The sequence below is a fragment of the Acinonyx jubatus genome, chromosome B3 (genome assembly GCF_027475565.1).
Source record: "Acinonyx jubatus isolate Ajub_Pintada_27869175 chromosome B3, VMU_Ajub_asm_v1.0, whole genome shotgun sequence".
In the NCBI taxonomy this organism is placed as follows: Eukaryota; Metazoa; Chordata; class Mammalia; order Carnivora; family Felidae; genus Acinonyx; species Acinonyx jubatus.
The window spans coordinates 98,554,737-98,569,759 of NC_069386.1; the positions used below are offsets into that span (position 1 = coordinate 98,554,737).

The following is a 15,023-nucleotide window of genomic DNA, read 5'->3' on the forward strand; positions in this document are numbered from 1 at the left end:
TAATGTTAACATCTCAAAAATTTACAACCCATTCACTTTTTTCTTACTGTGCAGATGATACAGTCCACCAAAATAAGTGAACAAATCAATACTGGGGAAAATGCAAGGATTAAATATGAGAGAGGAGAAGACATTGTGCCTGGACGATGGTAAAGGGATGTCCTGGAGCCATGACTACATACTTGAGACTAGAAAACATCCACTTCAGATTGGAGCAGGAGTACTGAGCTGCTTCAGAGTTTGTCTAGGGAAAAAAAGGGGGGGTGGGGGAGGGAGGAAGGAAGGAGTAGATGATATCATAGAGAATGTAGAATACAGAAGAATCAGCAACTGATACAGGTTGAAAACTAAGCAAATGATAAACAAGAAGGCATATGAGAGGATAAAGTACACACTTTGGTTCACCAAGTAAAAAAATATACCTTGTTGAAATAATGTAAATAGTAATTATTTAGTCAAAAATTATAATAGTTATGATAAGGGGGAAAAGAAACATTTCAGCAAAAAGAAGTGAACAGATATCTAAAGCTGATAAAATCAAGAAATAATGGTATATTATTTAGAATTATGGAATCAGGGGCACCTGGGTGGCTAAGTAGGTTAAGCATCCAACTTCAGCTCACGTCATGCTCTTGTGGTCTGTGAGTTCGAGCCCCGCGCTGGGCTGGCTATGTGCTGACAGCTCAGAGCCTGCAGCTGGATTCAGATTCTGTGTCTCCCTCTCTCTGCCCTTCCCCCACTCACATTCTGTCTGTCTCTCAAAAATAAATAAACATTTAAAAAATAAAAAAAAGAATTATGGAACCAAAAGTCAGAAACAATAAAAGAGTAGAAAGTGGCACTAATGTGAATAGGAGCTGGGGAGAAAGAGGGCAGAAAAGTGATTTTATAAGCCATTTTTTCTTTTTCACGTTTTAAAATTAGTGTTAGTTAACATAAAGTGTAGTATTAGTTTCAGGAACAGAATTTAGTGATTCATCAGTTACATACATACCTGGTACTTGTCACAAGTGCCCTCCTTAATATCCATCACCTATTTAACCCATTCCCCCTCTCCCCAACCCTGTAAGTCCTTTTTGACTTTAACTCAATATAAAAGAGGCAGGAAAATACAAACCCCTTACTAGCTATTAAAGGGGAAAAAAAGAAACTAACAGAAGCAGAAACAGTCTAATTTATGAAAATACTTTTCATTTGGTATCCTTTTTCTTCTATCTGAAAAACTTCCTATAACCTTTTCATGGTTCAGGTCTGCTGGTGATGTCTTTCACCTTTTGTCTACAGAAGTCTCAATTTTTGTCTTCATTTTAAAAAGATTTTGCAGTTGGATAAAGAATCCTAGGTTTTTTCCTGCAATAATTTTCAGATGTCTTCCTATTGTCTTCTGGTTCATGTAATTTCAGAGAAGTCTGTTACTATTCTTTTATTTGTTCTTCTGCATGTTTTCTCTGTCAGCCTTTGAGGAATTTATCCTTATTCTGGTTTTCGGCAATTTAATTCTGATGTATCCTGGCATAGTTTTCTTTAGGTTTATTCTGTTCTAGGATCATTGCATTTCTTAGATCTGTGGGTTATGGTTTAAACCATCAGTTCTTCAAATAATTTGTGTCCCTTTCCCCAACTCCCATTCTTTGTGGGACTCTAGTTTCATGTATGTAGACCGATTAATCATTCTATGAGGCCAGCATTACTCTAATACCAAAAACCAAAGGCATTATAAGTAAACTATAATAGGCTAATATCTATGCAAAAATCTTCAACAAAATATTAGCAAGTAGATTCCAACAATGCATAAAAAGAATTATACATTGTGACCCAGTGGGATTTATGCCAACCATACAAGGGTGGTTCAACATTCAAAAATCAACATAATTCATCTCATCAAAAGACTAAATTTAAAAAAAAAATCACATGATTATACCAAAAGATGTAAAAAAAAAAAAAAAAAAAAGACAAGGTCTAATACCCATTCATGATTAAAATCTCAGTAAATGAGCATAGAGGCACATTTCTCAACCTGATAAAGAATACCTACAAAAACCTTTTAGCTAAGGACACACTTAATGGTGATAAAGTTGGAAGTTTTCCCACTAAGATCAAGAGCAAGGCAATGATATCTCTCTTACCACCTCCTTCCAATATCTTACTTGAAGTACTAGCTAATACAATAAGAACAGCGAATAAAAGGTATACAGACTGGGACGGAGAAGACTGTCTTTATTCACAGGTATGATCATCATCCCTATAGAAAATCTGAATGCATCAACAAAAACTCCTCAAATAATTATAGCAAGGTTGTAGGACACATAGTAAAGGTACAAAAGTAAACTGCCTTCCTATATACCAGCAATGAACAAGTGGAATTTGAAATATAAAACATGATACTATTTTCTTAAGTATTTTTAAAAAATTTTTAAATATTTACTCATTGTTGAGACAGAGACAGAGAGACAGAGAGCATGCAGCAGAGGGGCAGAGAGAGAGAGGGAGACACAGAAACCAAAGCAGGCTCCAGGCTCTGAGCTGTCAGCACGGAACCCAATGTGAGGCCTAAACTCATGAACCGTGAGATCATGACCTGAGCCAAAGTCGGATGCTCAACCAACTGAGCCACCCAGGTGCCCCTAAAACATGATACTATTTACATTAACATACACAAAAAGAAGTACTTGTGTATAAATCAAACAAAATATGTATAAGATCTAAATGAGGAAAACTACAAAACTGTGATGAAAGAAATCAAGAAATAAATAAATGGAGAGATGTTCCATTTTCATGGATGTGAACACGCAATATTGTTAAGATGTCAGCTCTTCTCAACTTGATCTACAGATTCAATGCAATCAAAATCCCAGGAAGTTATTTTATGAATACCAACAAACTAATTCTAAGGTTTATGTGGAAAGGCGAAAGACCCAGAATAGTCAACACCATATCAAGAGAGAAGAACAAAGTTGGAAGACTGATGCTACATGACCTGGAGACACACTATAAAAATAACATAATCAAGATAGGGTGCTACTGGAAAAAAAAAAAGCGAATAGATCAGTGGAACAGAAATACAGTGCCCATAAATAGACCTATATAAATACAATCAACTGTTCTTTGACAAAAGAGCAAAGGCAATACAATGGAGGAAAGATAATTTTTCAATATATGATGCTAGAACAATTGGACACCCACGAGCAAAAAATAATTTAGACCCAGATCTTACACCCTTCACAAAAATTAACTCAAAATGGATCACAGTCCTAAGTGTACAATGAAAAACTATAAAACCCCTAGGTAACATAGAAAAAAATCTAGATGACCTTTGGTTTACTGACGACTTTTTAGATATGATGACAAAGGCATGATCCATGAAAGAAATAACTGATAAACTAGACTTCATTAAAATTAAAATTTTCTGTTCTCTGAAAGAAACTGTCAGAGAATGGAAAGACAAACCAGACAGTGGAATATCTAATAAAGTACTGTTATCCAAAATACACCAACTCTTAAAATTCAACAAGAAAACAACCTGATTAAAAAATAGGCCAAAGGGGGCGCCTGGGTGGCTCAGTTGGTTGAGTGTCCGGCTTTGGCTCAGGTCATGATCTCTCAGTTCATGAGTTGGAGCCCCATGTTGTTGGGCTCTGTGCTGACAGCTCAGAGCCTTTAGCCTGCTTCGGATTCTGTGTCTCCTTCTCTCTCTCTCTGTCCCTCCCCTGCTCATGCTCTGTCTCTCCCTCAAAAAAAAAAAAAAAAAAAAGGCCAAAGACCTTAACAGACACCTCACCAAAGAAGATGTACATATGGCAAATGAGCATATGAAAAGATGCTCCACATCTTATGTCATCAGGGAAATAAAAATTAAAACAATAAAATGTCACTGCACATTTATCAAAATGGCCACAATCCAGAACACTGACACCACCAAATGCTGGTAAGGATTCAGAACAATAAGAACTTACTCATTGCTGGCACAAATGCAAAATGGTACAGCTACTCTGGAAGACAGTTTGGTGGCTTCTTAAACAACTAAACCTATTTTTACCATGTGATCCAACAATCACACTCCTTAGGGTTTACCCAAAGGAGTTGAAAACATAGGTCCATACAAAAGCCTCCACACAAATGTTTATAGCAGCTTTACTTACTAACTACAAAACTTGGAAAATATCTAAGATACTCTTCAGTAGATAAGTGGAGAAATACAGTGTGGTACATCCAGATAATGGGATATTACTCACTGCTAAAGAGAAATAAGCTATCAAGCCATGAAAAGATACGGAGGAAACTTAAATGCATATTACTATACAAAGGAAGCAATCTGAAGAGACTACATAGTGAATGACTCCAATTGTAGGATATTCTAGGAAAGGCAAAACTATGAAATAACTGTAAAGAGATTAGTGGCTGCTAGGGGTTGGGAGAGAGAGAAGGATGAATAGACAGAGCACAGAGGATTTTTAGGGCAGTGAAACTGCTCTGCATGATACTATGATAGACAAATGGCATTATGCATTTGTCCAAACCCACAGACTGTATAATACCAAGAGTGAATCCTAGTGTAAGCCCTGAACTCTAGATGATAATGATGTGTCCAGTGTAGGCTTATCAACCGTGCCACTCTGGTGTGGGATGTTGACAGCGGGAGGTTGTACATGTGTGGGGACACAGGGTAAATGGGAACCCTCTGTACTTTCTGTTCAATTTTGCTATGAACCTAAAACTGCTCTAAAAACTAAAGGTTTTTCCCTTTTTTTTTAAATTTTTATTTTAGAGAGAGAGCACGTGAGCAAGGGGCAGAGGAGGAGAGAAAGAATACTAAGCAGGCTCCACACTCAACACAGAGCCCCCTACATGGGGCTTGATCCCACGACCCCAGGATCATGACCTGAGCATGTCAAGAGTCGGACACTCAACTGACTGAGCCACCCAGGTTCCCCTCCTCTAGTTTTTTAAAACACAAGAACTTTAGATGGCTAATACAGATACGAAAACATACTTAGCTTTATAAATTAAAATGAAATACTGTTATTTTTTCACTCAAAGAACCAAACACTAAAACCCAACAATATTCAAGTGTTAGTGACATTTTGGGACAATGGATTTTCATATGTTGATGGTTGGAATGTAAATTGGTACAGCAGTCTGCCCCCTTATTCATGATTTTATTTTCCACGGTTTCAGTGAACTGTGGTCTGAAGCAGATGATCCTTCTTCTGACATATCATCAGAAGGTCAGTAATAGCCTAACTCTATGTCACAATGCCTACATCATTTGCCACACTTCATCTCATCATGTAGGCATTTTCTCATCACAAGTGAAAATACAGGACAATAAGATATCTTGAGAGAGAAATCAATTCATAGGACATTTATTGCAGTATATCTTTATAACTGTTCTACTTTCTTATCTATTATTAATCTCTTATTGTGCCTGACTTATAAATTAAACTTTATCAAAGGTATGTATGTATAGGAAAAAGCATAGTATATATAGAGGTACTACTATCTGTGGTTTCATTCTTCTACCGGGGCACAAAATTGGGGGACTACTGTATAACCAACCACTTGAGAAACTTGTGCATACAAATACAAAACTGCAAAAAAACAAAACAAAACAAAACAAAAACACCCACAGAGCAATGGCAGTAACATCTTGTTTATGGATATATATACACACACAAATATGGATAAATTCATGTGCATGTGTGTGTTAATGTATTTTTAAAAGTACTAGAGGAATACACAGTAACTTATGATACTGATAGCTTTGTGAAGGGAAATTATACGAATGTGACTCAAGAAGTTTACCTATATTATTATCACTTTTTAAAAAAAAGTTTTGCAAAATGGCAAAAATTTCAGGTATTAATTCTAAGATAACAAGAATTAGGTAATTTTTATATAATTTCTTATACTTTTCTGTATTTTACTTTTTCCAAAAAATTCCATTAAACGTAAAAAAACACTAATTTCAGTCATTAGATCAAAATAGTAATGTCCTAAAGCTCCCCTAAATCTATGCTACATCAGAATTATGTACCAGTGATAATGACAATAGTTCACATTTTCTCTGATCGTTGAATACTTTCTGTCATGACATAACTGGGTCAGCCAAAAATAATCCACATTTCATTTCAGAAGGCATAAAGAGAATTACTATAAGACAAGTTGTAGACTGCTTAAGGAAGACAATACTCATAGTCATTTCCTTAAGAGCTGTGTCAGGACCTTCAGTGAAAGAAGTGACACAATCTGCCTGAATCACTAAAATCAAAAGGAGACTTACATGAAAGAAAACAATGCAAAAGCTACACTCTGAAAATAATGCCTTTTTTCTTCTCCTTCCCAAGAAATAAATTAAGTCATCAGAATGAAGTGTTACATAGTAATACATACCTGATACACTTCTAGTAAGTCAAGAGCCTATGTTAGACTCCTCCTGATCCATCTTACCTCAACTATTTATCTTAAAGGAATACAAAACTTTAAAGAATAAAGTGAAAAATGAACACACATATACAAACATAGATAGCTCACCCCAATCCCTATTCCATGAAATAAGCTAAGGGTCAATATCAGTCATATATATGTCACACACTCATAATTTCAAGAAGAATTTAATACTTACTAAAAGTCTTACAGATGTCAGAAACAGCTTTGAAGACTCTATCAGAGAAATTCACTTTCACCTTCACATACTTCATGTTGGGAAGTTGTAGGCGGAGAAGTTTGTGCTGGGGGGTGAACTGAAGCTTGGCATCTGCCTGAATGCCGTACTTATCCAAGGTCCAATGTGTTTTAAGAAGCCAAGTTTTCTTCTTTTCCCACCAGAGAGCATGGTCAGACCAATCTTTTTTTACGTCTATAAAAAAACAAGCAATAAATAAAACACTTAAAAAAAATCACTAAGATTACTTTAAGAGAAATTACAAGAGGAAAACTAAATTGGGTGTTTAATACAAGCAACTAATTAAATACTAAGTGTCTTTATGTGATAGGTACAAAAGAAATAATAAACAGCTGAGAAAACACCCTCTGCCTATGAAAGGCCATGAACAAGGTGGCTGAGGCCATATACAGGATAACTAATAATGCTTACATCAGGTGCAATATGGGACACACAGCATGAAGAGTGACACTAGAGTCACTCAGAGAACAAGGAGAACCCTGGGGACTAGACTCGGAAAAATTAATGAGGTTGAGTTGGTAGGTTCTGAGCCCAGCTTTGAGGAATGGACACTATTCTGATAGGGCAGGTGAGAAGGCTGAGGTTTGTTTATGAGGCTGCAGATGTGTGCTGAAGTGTGTAAGGAGTACTGAAGAGTAAGATGCAGAATCAAAGTGAACAAAAATGAATATCCTAAGTGAAGAAGAGCATGCGAAACAAAACCCATGAATAAGAGAAAACAACAACAAAACCCAAGAAACTATATCCCAACCATAAAGGCTGTCCCAAATACATTCCAAGTAACTTACAAGTTACACTGACCCAACTCCCTCCACCATATTTTGATACAAGCATAACAGAAAACATTAATACCTGTTAAACTATTTTACAGCCTTCTGCAATTATATTAGATGAAATCAAATTAAGGAATAAACACAAGATCTGGCTTCCCTCAAGAAAGCTGATCATAACAAAAAACCTGCAAAATAAAATCCAACCTCAGCTAGTTTTTATTTTTTTTTAATAAATTTTTTTTTAACGTTTATTTATTTAAAAAAAATTTTTTTTTCAACGTTTATTTATTTGTGGGACAGAGAGAGAGCATGAACGGGGGAGGGGCACAGAGAGAGGGAGACACAGAATCGGAAACAGGCTCCAGGCTCTGAGCCATCAGCCCAGAGCCCGACGCGGGGCTCGAACTCACGGACCGCGAGATCGTGACCTGGCTGAAGTCGGACGCTTAACCGACTGCGCCACCCAGGCGCCCCAACGTTTATTTATTTTTGAGACAGAGAGAAACAGAGCATGAACAGGGGAGGGGCAGAGAGAGAGGGAGACACAGAGTATGAAGCAGGCTCCAGGCTCTGAGCTGTCAGCACAGAGCCCAACGTGGGGCTCGAACTCACGGACCGTGAGATCATGACCTGAGCCAAAGTTGGACGCTTAACTGACTGAGCCACCCAGGCACCCCTTCAGCTAGTTTTTAAATAGCAATAAAAGTAGAGACTTTTTAGATCACTTATGCATTGAAGTAGGAACTAAAAATGGGGACAGGATATTTCAAAAAACGAGTAGCCAAACAAAGCCTTCCAGGGGAAGAAAAAAACCTGGAAAATAACATTCTTGCAAGTAAAAACAAAAGCTATTATTATAAAAAGCTCATTTTAATACAGATTTTAAAAAGCATTGGTCAACTTTAAAAACACGAGCTTAAAAGCATATACTAGTATGAAACTCTTTTTTTAAAAAAAGGCTTATTTATTTATTTTTAAAGAGAGAGAGAGCACAAGCGGGAAAGGGGCAGAGAGAGAGAGAGGGAGACAGAGAATCTCAAGCAGGCTCTGTGCTGACAGCACAGACATGGGGCTCAAACCCACGAACGAATGCACAAACAATGAGATCATGATCTGAGTCAAAATCAAGAGTCAGACACTTAACTGGGCCACCCAGGCACCCCAAATATGGAACTTTTTAAAAACACAACTTGTATACCTGAAAGCCTCATGTAGTAAAAAATAAAATTTCCACATTGAACATGTGCCTAGAAACACCTTCTCTAATGGTAAAACTTACATGATTGAACTACTCATTGTGAAAGAAAACACATCACAAGTGGAAAAAGACTTTCAATTCTGTAGATGTTAAAAAAAATCCATTAGTAAGTACTTTAATGGGAGAACTATAGTTACTTGCAAGATTATACTGCCATTTTGAAATTTTGGGAAATTTGGGAAAACCCAATCATGTTATTTGAAGTTTGGCTGTGGAAATATATGTAACTCCTGTCTTATAAGCACTCACTTGTATCTTAAATTATTTTCCAGCACACGATTTGTCAATTAACTTTTAGAAACCGCAAATCTGATCCAGCTCACAGAAAATCACCAAGGTTGGGACCTTTTCATTTACTGTGAGATAAATTGTCACACGTTATAGACAGTTTACTTTTCTCTTCCTGAATAGAGAACCTAAGGCAGAAAAAGATAACCTGCAAAGAATGAACCGAGTTGAGTAAGGCTGAACTGAACTAATGATAGGCAGGCATACAATACTTATTTCCCCATACCTCAGTCCATTCGCTATATTGTACTCTGGTGCCAATGTCAACCATTAAGGAAGCCTTATCTCCCACTGGGGAGAGAAGGGAAGAAAAAGCCGTACCCTACTAATTACAGCAATAGTCTGCAAACACAGACTTCTATCATTTGGGTTCCCCCAAAAGGCAAACCTGAGATGAGTACTTTGAGGGGAAGCACACTTGAGGGGATTAACAACAGTAGACGGATGGAGAAAAGTCTATTAAGGGTTCATTGACTGCTGTGGATAACTGGAGTTCAGTCGTGCTAGAGACCCTCTGAGGAATTATGTAGAACATGCCTAAGAATTGTCCCCACTAAGAAAAGAGAAGCTGAGGTATCTAACCACTTTCTTGGTTAAAGACTGCTCCCAGAGCCATTAAATTCCTAGTACTTTCTGGCTGTCATGCTGGCCACCATTCACTCAGGCAGAGCAAACTCACAAAGCCCCAAATATTTGTATCAGGACTTCTACAGAAAAACTTTGTAGGCCCCTGATGAGATGCAAATCTCAACTTTGCATTAAGTAGTCTTCAAACTCTAACCCCAGAAACAGGTACCTCCCCTGATCTTCCTCTTAAAGAATCTGACCCTCCCCATCTATTCCACCTCCCTTTCTCACAACAAAGGAGCAGCCCACCTGCATCCATCAAGAATAAACGTAGATAAGATCCAAAGATTATGTACTAGACATCCTATGAGTAGACTGTTCACCTATAGAAGAAAATCTTATTGACTGGTAAGAGCACTCTTTTTTTTAATCCACAGAAAATGTGATTAACAATAAAGAAAAATTACACAAAATAAAAGCAGAAACAGGACACCAAAAAAGATCAGAAGTGTCAACAGTGCACATGCCAGGAGACAAAAACCGAGAAAAGCAGGCATTCTGACAGCAAAAATAGTAGACATGTTGGAAGATGGGATGGCTGGACCCTGGAAGACTGTGACATAATGTTCAAACAGGATTTTTGGTAGCATTCTTAAACACCAGGAACCTAATTGGCTTTAATTATAGGGTAATTGCTACTACAGAATAAGAACAAACAGCATCCATAAAATATTACTTCAACAAATATCCACTAAACAAATACAGTGTGCCAGAGGTACTGTTCTAGTACTACAGACACAGTGATGCTAAGAACAAAGTCCTGGCATCTTTGAAGAAGGCCAATATAGTAGAGGGAGGCAGTGAAGAAAATAGGTAGGAGATGACATCAGAGAACTAGTCAGGAGCCTTGTAGGTTATAAAGTGGTGTAGCTTTTATTATGAGGATGAGAGAAGCCACTAGAGCAGGGGCTTTCAGCCTGATATTGGAATTATCTGAGCAATTATTCAAATATACTAATGCCTGGACCCAGCCCAAACCATTCTTGGTGTGTGTCTAGAAACTGGTTTTAAGCAGGGGAGTGTTAAGTTTCAAAATCTTTACTGATAATTTTGAAGAAATGCAGAGGTACAGGTGTGCAAATTGAGAGTGACACTGAGAGACTGGGTAAGAAATTAATGTGGGAGTGGAAATGATGAAAGTCTGAGTGCAATGGCTGGGCAGTGAGGAAACAGTAATAAGGAATACAGAGAGCTTTTCCTGAGTATTTTGTTACAGTAAGGAGCACAATAATGGATGGCAGATGGACAGAAAGGGATGGCAAGTCCAAGGAGTATTTTTGGTTTTGTTTTTAAGAAGGGAAAGCTGTTACATATCATTTAAACAGAGACTGGAATAATCCTGTGAAGCTCAAAATACATTAACAATGACCATCATTCCTTAATTTGTTCTTCAACAGTCACTGCGTCACAGTTTGACTTCAAAACTTTTTAGAGGGGCGCCTGGGTGGCGCAGTCGGTTAAGCGTCCGACTTCAGCCAGGTCACGATCTCGCGGTCCGTGAGTTCGAGCCCCGCGTCGGGCTCTGGGCTGATGGCTCAGAGCCTGGAGCCTGTTTCCGATTCTGTGTCTCCCTCTCTCTCTGCCCCTCCCCCGTTCATGCTCTGTCTCTGTCTCTCTCTGTCCCAAAAATAAATAAACGTTGAAAAAAAAAAAAAACTTTTTAGAGACTTGACTGAACTCTCTTAAATATGCAAAACAATGTTTTCTCACCTTCTAGAAAATCTTCCTTTGGTGTTGGCTTCGTATTATACTATGTATCCTACTTTGAAACTAATATCTACATGTCAAGTCCCACAACTGGCTTGTGATATCCCCTAGGATATCACAATAATATAGCTATTCTATTCAGAAGCAGCAAAGACAGATTTTATACACTGATCAGAATCCTGAGAAAAATGATATTATACCAATTGAGAAACATTCACCAAGGCAAGCATAAGAGCCAACTGTAAAACTGAACAAATTTCGTGTGTTTGTGTGTAAAGCAGTGTATCTTGGTGCAACAGCTCTTGAAAGTACTTAAGTTATCTAGTACATTACAGTACAGCTTGTCTCTAGTGACAAGTTAAACCATAACATATGCAACTGTAACTGCCACAAACACTAGTGCGCAAGGGTAGATTTCACACAACACATTTGTTTATATATTCCTCCAATTAAAGACTGAGTAGAAGCATAAAAACTTTATGTTGATTTTATTTATTTATTTATTTATTTATTTATTTATTTATTTATTTATTTGAGAGAGAGAGAGAGAGAGAGAGAGAGAGAGAACGAGAACTCAGGGGAGGGGTAGAGGGAGAGAGAGAAAATCTTAAGCAGACTCTATGCCCAGCATGGACTGACTCGGGGGTTGATCCCAAGGCTGTGAGATCATGACATGAGCTGAAATTAAGAGTCGGACACTTAAACTGACTGAGCCACCCAGGTGCTCCTATGCTGATTATAAAAGTAAAATGGACATCTATAGATAATTCTGAATAAATAATGAAAAGCAAATGAAAATACTATTGATTAGTAAAATAATGGTTTATTGTTTTGTGTGGTATTACATTTATAAAGAAATGTTTGCATAATCTAAAACTTTAGAACAACTTTCCATGTATGTAACTCCCTCCTACATCAAAATCTAGGCCCTGCACCAAGTTCAAAACAAACATTTCTGATTTTTCAGAATGGCAGCCTTGGTGTTTCAAACACAGCATCAGACAACTGAATGTCACACACACACACACACACACACACACACACACACACACACAGGAATAATCGGGCTAGTACTTGCCACGCATGGGAGGAATTAGCAAGCATCACCATAAACGGACTTGTTTTATCAGCATTATAAAACCATTGAAGGGGTAGATCACGCTCAACCACGTTCTAATGGTCAATTTTTCCAATGTTACAATTTTCAGTTATATTCTAGGTATAGTGTAACCACCTCCTTTTATTTGGTATATTGTGATTTTATTTATTTTTTTTATGACTTAAAAAAATTAAATGTTTTCTTATAATTTTTCTCAATTTAAAAAATTTTTTACAACTCATAAAATTTTTACATAATTCAAACTTTCATATCAGTTACAAATACGGTACAAAGACCTTCCCCCCCACCGAACCATTCATTCATTCATTCATTCATTCATTTTACCCTTTTAGAAAAGTTTATTTATTTAATGTCTACACTCAATGTATAGATGCACAGGGGCTCAAACTCATGATCCCAAGGTCAAGAGTCACGTGCTCTTCAAACTGACCTGCCAGGCACCCCTATTTAACATATTCTTTTTTTTAAATTAATTAATTTTTAAAATTTTATTTTTAAATTTACATCCAAGTTAGTTAGCACATATGGTATACTGTGATTTTAAATTTTGTATCTAGATAGTCAGAAGCAACATACCACAAATACAAACCTTCTCAGAAAAAAAACCTAAGGGAAAATATACAATAAAGTCACTGTTTGTTTTCTTTTTTTTAGGGGACAAAACATTATTCATCAATTTTGCCTTTTTAGTAATTTTTTAGAATTCAAGAACTATTTTTAATTTCATATACCCAGTAAAGGTCTTCCATAATACATTTTATTAGTATGTGCTGATTTTTCAAAATATTTTGCCAACACTGAATAATGTATAGAATTGTTGAATCACTATGTTGTACACCTGAAACTAATATAACAGTGCACATTAATTATACTGGAATTTAAAAATAAGCTTTTTATTTAAATTAATTAATTAATTTAAAACAAAAACACATTTTGCCAGGATTCTGGAAAGAATTACTCCTGTATTCCTTATTTAATTTTTTAAAATGTTTTATTTATTTTTAAGACAGAGAGAGAGACAGAGCATGAGTGGGGATGGGGCAGAGAGAGAGAGGGAGACACAGAATCTGAAGCAGGCTCCAGGCTCTGAGCTGTCAGCACAGAACCCGATAAGGGGCTCAAACTCATGACCTGTGAGATCGTGACCTGAGTGGAAGTCGGACGCTCAACCGACTGAGCCCCCGGGCGCCCCTATTCCTTCCTTATTTAAAAGACCCAATCATGTTGTGCTCTGTTACACATAAAAACAACACTATTTGCTAGGCATGCACATTCATATCATTAAAATCGCAAATGGCTAAAACACTAACTGAATCAATATAAATCTTCCTCCTTGACTGTAACAGAATGCTCAAATTCATGTAGTTGAGTATTTATCCTACAAAGACACCACATGTATATTCTAAGGAACAGAAGGCTTAGGGTTTCATTATTGGGGTGCTAAGTATACAAATATTGCTTATTCTACCAAATGGCTTTGAGGCATTCACCAGCTCCATGAGTCACAAAAGAAAAGCAAATATTTCAAATGCTTTCTGCTACAGAAAATATGTCCCTCTTTATGCAATGACAGCTATCTTACACTCTAGAAAATATGAACAGAGAAAGGGGATGCACTATTAACACACTATTTAATCTTGTCCTAATAGGGCCACAATTCCTTCTTGACCATTTTGATATGCAATTCTAAAACGCAACTATTTACTTTCATTTTAAAAAAATTTTAGGGGCACCTAGGTGGCTCAGTCAGCTAAGTGTCTGCCTCTTGATTTTGGCTCAGGCCCTGCTCTCACGGTTTGTGGGTTTGAGCCCTGCATCAGGTTCCACGCTGACAGCAGGGAGCCTCCTTGGGATTTTCTCTCACTCCCTGCGCCTCTCCTGCCTCTCCTGCTCACGTGCACTCTCTCTCTCTCTCAAAATAAACTGTGTATAAAAAAATAATAAATGAAATAAAAAATTAAAAATTTTAATTGCTTAAAAGTAAAAACAAAAAGCCAAATAGAAAGTTAACTGAATTAACTTATTCAAGTACTCACATTTTAAAAATAAGTAACTAATTAGTAACAGTTTGAAATAAACAGGAAACAAGATGTTACTTTTAAGTAGCTTAGATTTCTAGTTGCATATTCACGAAATAATATTCATTCAGGAAGGAAATACAAAATTTGTTTAGCATTCTCATAACTTCCATAAACCAGAAGCAAAGTTTACATTAGATAATCTTTGCTAAGTCAACATTTTATTTTAAATTGTAAGTACACAGACACTTGCTGGGCACATGCCTTATTTTTTGTAAACAGATATTTTTCTACTGCGCAAATATTATATACACTTTCTGCTGTTGCCTTTTGTTTTGGGATCCTCTTAAAACCCCAAATTAGGTGGTAATAACTACTGCATGTCAAGAATTTACCCTGTCTTTACTGATGGCAAAGAACTCTTCGATCCTAGTAAGCTATTAACAAAGCTACTAATAAACAACTGGCTCTGACACCACTGCAAGCAAGCCATGCAAACCGACCAGGCCAGTCCACATCACAGGCCACGGTCCTCTTGACCTCCAAAATA

At 36.9% G+C, this 15,023-nt stretch overlaps 1 protein-coding gene across 6 annotated transcripts in view; it reads right to left on the reverse strand.

Moving 5' to 3' along the window:
* FERMT2 (FERM domain containing kindlin 2) overlaps positions 1-15,023 on the reverse strand; it is an 83,515-nt gene that overhangs the window by 43,607 nt on the left and 24,885 nt on the right. For all 6 annotated transcript variants that reach the window (XM_027065726.2, XM_027065725.2, XM_027065723.2 and 3 more), the window contains exon 2: positions 6,623-6,856. In XM_027065726.2, coding sequence (XP_026921527.1) covers positions 6,623-6,856 — 234 coding nt within the window. The remainder of the gene's footprint in view (positions 1-6,622; positions 6,857-15,023) is intronic.